The sequence below is a fragment of the Nannospalax galili genome, unplaced genomic scaffold (assembly GCF_000622305.1).
Source record: "Nannospalax galili isolate Female #2095 unplaced genomic scaffold, S.galili_v1.0 scaffold2294, whole genome shotgun sequence".
In the NCBI taxonomy this organism is placed as follows: domain Eukaryota; kingdom Metazoa; phylum Chordata; class Mammalia; order Rodentia; family Spalacidae; genus Nannospalax; species Nannospalax galili.
In genome coordinates this window covers 244270-248209 of record NW_008334953.1, presented here as the reverse complement: position 1 = coordinate 248209, position 3940 = coordinate 244270, and the positions used below count along the sequence as shown (strand labels likewise).

General features: G+C 38.0%; 1 protein-coding gene across 1 annotated transcript; it reads left to right on the top strand.

The window, feature by feature from the left end:
• The first annotated feature begins 2718 nt into the window (after positions 1 to 2718).
• Positions 2719 to 3678, top strand: LOC103731317 (olfactory receptor 14A16-like). Its single transcript, XM_008829685.2, has one exon. The coding sequence runs from the start codon at positions 2719 to 2721 to the stop codon at positions 3676 to 3678; it is 960 nt and encodes a 319-aa protein (XP_008827907.2).
• Positions 3679 to 3940: the final 262 nt, after the last annotated feature.

Sequence of the window (3940 nt, the reverse complement as noted above, 5' to 3'; positions counted from 1 at the left end):
TGTGAGACTGAGGTTAGCTTGTTCTAAATAGTGAGTTCAAGGCCAGCTGGTGCTAGAGAAAGTCTCTGTCACAAAAATATCAAAAATGGAAGAAAGACACAAGTTTAGAGAGTTTAACGTTACGTTAGCAAAGTGTATTTAGCAGAAAAATAGTAGTAAGTCCACCACTGTGACCTCCCCAACCATGGGTTCTTGGCCATATTTACAGAACCAGGTATGTGTTCCCACAAGTGGTATAGGCCTTCAATCTATTTGGAAAGTAGCTGGTTATTCCCATAACACTTGGGCTGCTATTTCATCAATGCCATATCTTGCACTGTGGTCAGTAGTTCACAGGGTTCTCAGCTGGATAGGACTGTTGATCATTTTCCCCCAGCAGAGAAAAATTTCTTATATCCTTCTCTTGGGAGATCTTCACACCTCTCTTTTCCAGGTGAGTTCTGAAAGCCACACTGGAAGAGTTCAAAGTCACTGTTGTTAATCATGATTCTAATCCATTACCCTGTAGTGTGATTGTCAAATGGTCATTTTTGCCATGGACAGGAACAAATCATCTGAGATTTGAGATTTCAAACAAAGAAAATAACAGGTCATCTAACACTCACAGCAGTAAAATTTAGATTAAAAATCAACAATGAATCATTACCCATCTTTCACATAGAACAATAAAGATACTGAGGGCAAATACAGATAACTGAAAGGCATCTTCTCTCTTTGTTCATGAATGTTCAGATGAATAATTTTTAAGACTTCTGAATTTAGTTCAACATATATTATATGACAACAATAACAGTACTAAGCTGATTGTTGTGGGGTACAAACAGGGCAGGAGCACAGTACCCAAGTTACTCAGGAGAATGGCATCTACAAGTATGCAATTAGGTCAGTGTTCTTATGAGCATTAAGATGTAAGGGTATCTGAATGATGGAAGTGAGTTTTTTTTTGAGTAACGGAATCAAAACTATTCACTTAAGAAGTAAAATTAGTGGCTGGAGAGATGGCTGAGCAGTTAAGAGCACTGAATGCTCTTGCAGAGGACCCGGGTTTGATTCCCAGCACCCACATGGCAGCTACGAATCATCCTTAACTCCAGTTCCAGGGGAATCTGAAGCTTTCTTCTGACCTCTATTGTATTGCACGACATGGGTGTACTCACATGCACATAGGCAGTATATTCATACACATAAAATAAAAATAACAAGTAGAATATTAAAAAAAGAAAAAAAGAAAAAAGAAAGAAATGAAGTAAAACTAGTGAGTAATAGCAAACACATAAAGTTGAAAAACATTAATCACAGTGTTATAGAAAAATACTTCCTAAAATTTTAAGTATTTTATTGAATTTTTGCAAATTTTATACAATATAGCTTTATCATATTTAGACACCTCCTTATTCTACTATGTTCACTCCTTACTATTACTGCCTGATTTCATGATATAATATATGTGCACATACATATACAGTATATAGGTATACCACATACTATCATGACTCCCCATTTAAATTGTATTTATTTCTTGTTTTAAACTTTTCTTTATTTTTATTTTATGTATATGAGTACATGTATAAGTGCACCACATGACTGTCATTCCACAAAGTTCTGAAGAGGGTATTGGATAACCTAGATCTGGAGTTTGGGAAGATTGTTAGCTGTCTTGTGTGCTGTCTTGTGGGTGTTGGGAATAAATCCAAGTCCTCTGCAAATGCAGCCAATGCTCAGCCCACTGAGCCATCTCTCCAGTCCCCAATTGTATTTAGCTTTTAGGATTTATAAAACTTATCATTGATAAGCCTTTGGAGGACATATTGGAAAAATAAGTCCTTTCCAAAGAGTATTTGGATTTTAACACACCACAAACCTTAATATCTAAAGGAAGAAATATTTTTCACCAAACAAGCTCAGTGAGAGCATGATGAAGAATGCAGTATGAACAAGGCTTCCTGCAGAGTCTACAGGGGGAAAACAGCTCTCAAGTTATGGCACTGCCAGGGCGGGTCCTATCCATTCATACCACTGTGCCCCCTGCTGAGTTCGAGCCATTTAAAGAAGTAAATCCTTCACTCCATCTCACACTATATTCCTGCTGAATATCAGAAATATCCACTTGTTATAGTCTTCACATGGGATGATCAATACACCATCAGGTGCCTGGTGGACTCTGTGTTTTGATGTGCTGAGGATGTGATAAGAATAGGAGGTAGGAATTGGCTAGGCAGTCAGGATAAAAAGACTCCAAAGAAAGGTAGCCATTTTCTTGCCTGAAAGATAAAATGTCTTGGGACTCTTAGGAGCATACTCTCTTCCAAAGGCCAGAAATGTCAAAAGTATTTCAGAGCTCTTATCTATCCCTGAAAGATTTTAGGGTTACCTATTCAGAGGGGGGGGAATGTTATATTAGCAAAAAGCCCCATTAAAAAAAAAGCAAAAAAAAGATAGTACACGAAGTTGTCAAGAAAAAGTGAAGAGGAGATACAGGAGGAGTTTAAGGGGAGAGAGTGGGAGTGGATTTGATCAAAACACCTTATATGTGTATATGAAAAGATCAATAAAATTTTAACGCTAAAAAGAGAGTAAAGATATTCATATTTTTAGGAAAAATGTAGTAGCTGCATCTTATACAAAATAAAATGCATACTTACTAAGATTAAATCTCAGTATGAGCTCCTCATTTGTTTTTTCCTTTCATTGTCTCATAGTAGGTAAACAGCAGACAGCATGACCAACCACACGATGGACACAGATTTCTTCCTCATGGAATTCACCGACAGCAAGCAGCTGCAGGTGTTACAGGGCTTTCTGTTTCTGCTAATTTACTTGGAGTTCCTCACGGGGAACCTAATCATCATCATGCTTGTCACTGTGGACCATTGTCTTCACACCCCCATGTACTTCTTCCTAAAGAACTTGTCTGTCTTCGATGTGTGCCTCATTTCAGTCACAGTCCCAAAGCTCATTCTCAACTCTTTGTCCCACAGGAGCACTATCTCTTTCCTAGGATGTGTGTGTCAGGTCTTGTTTGTGCTTTCCTTTGGCACATCTGAGCTTTTCCTCCTCACAGTCATGTCCTATGACCGCTATGTGGCCATCTGTTGCCCACTGCACTATGATGCCATCATGAACAGGGCAGTCTGTGTGGAGACAGTAGCTGCTTCATGGCTAGTTGGAAGTCTCTTTGGTGTCTTATATTCATATGGCACATTTTCTTTATCTTTTTGTGATACCAGAATAGTGCCACAGTTCTTCTGTGATGTCCCCTCTCTACTGAAGATTTCTTGCTCAAATATGCATGCCACTGTTGACTTTAGTCTCATCTTAGGAATCATATATGGGTTTTTCTGCTTAGTGTCCATAGTGTTTTCATATGTTTACATTTTCAACACAGTTCTGAGAATGCCCTTGTCACAAGGCAGGTCAAAAGTCTTCTCTACCTGCATGCCCCATCTCATAGTCATCACCACATTTTTAGTCACTGCTGTCACTGCCTATTTGAAACCAGTCCCTGATTCCCCACAGCTTTTGGACTTTTTGATATCTGTTTTCTATTCTGTGATGCCTCCATCTATGAATCCTATAATATACAGCCTGAGGAATAAGGAAATCAAAGCTGCTTTTTGGAACTTTTTATGGAAACTAGATCATTATGAGTTTTACAGGGGGAATAATCATAGCATGTAGAAAGACTACATGAAATATTTTGCATATTTAGCTGAATCCATATTTCCAATTATGTTCATTATGATATGTAAGAGGTTCAGTGTTCTAGTTTAGATAAAAAATTAATTTAAAAGTTCTAGAATGGGGTTTACAAGTTCAAAATCCCAAGTCAACGTCATGTATCTCAAAACCTGCTTGAGCTGGGCATTTGTTACTTAAAGAGCATCTGTGCGTCTCTAACCTCACAAGCATTGTGACACATTTGTGAATGATATAAGAAAAC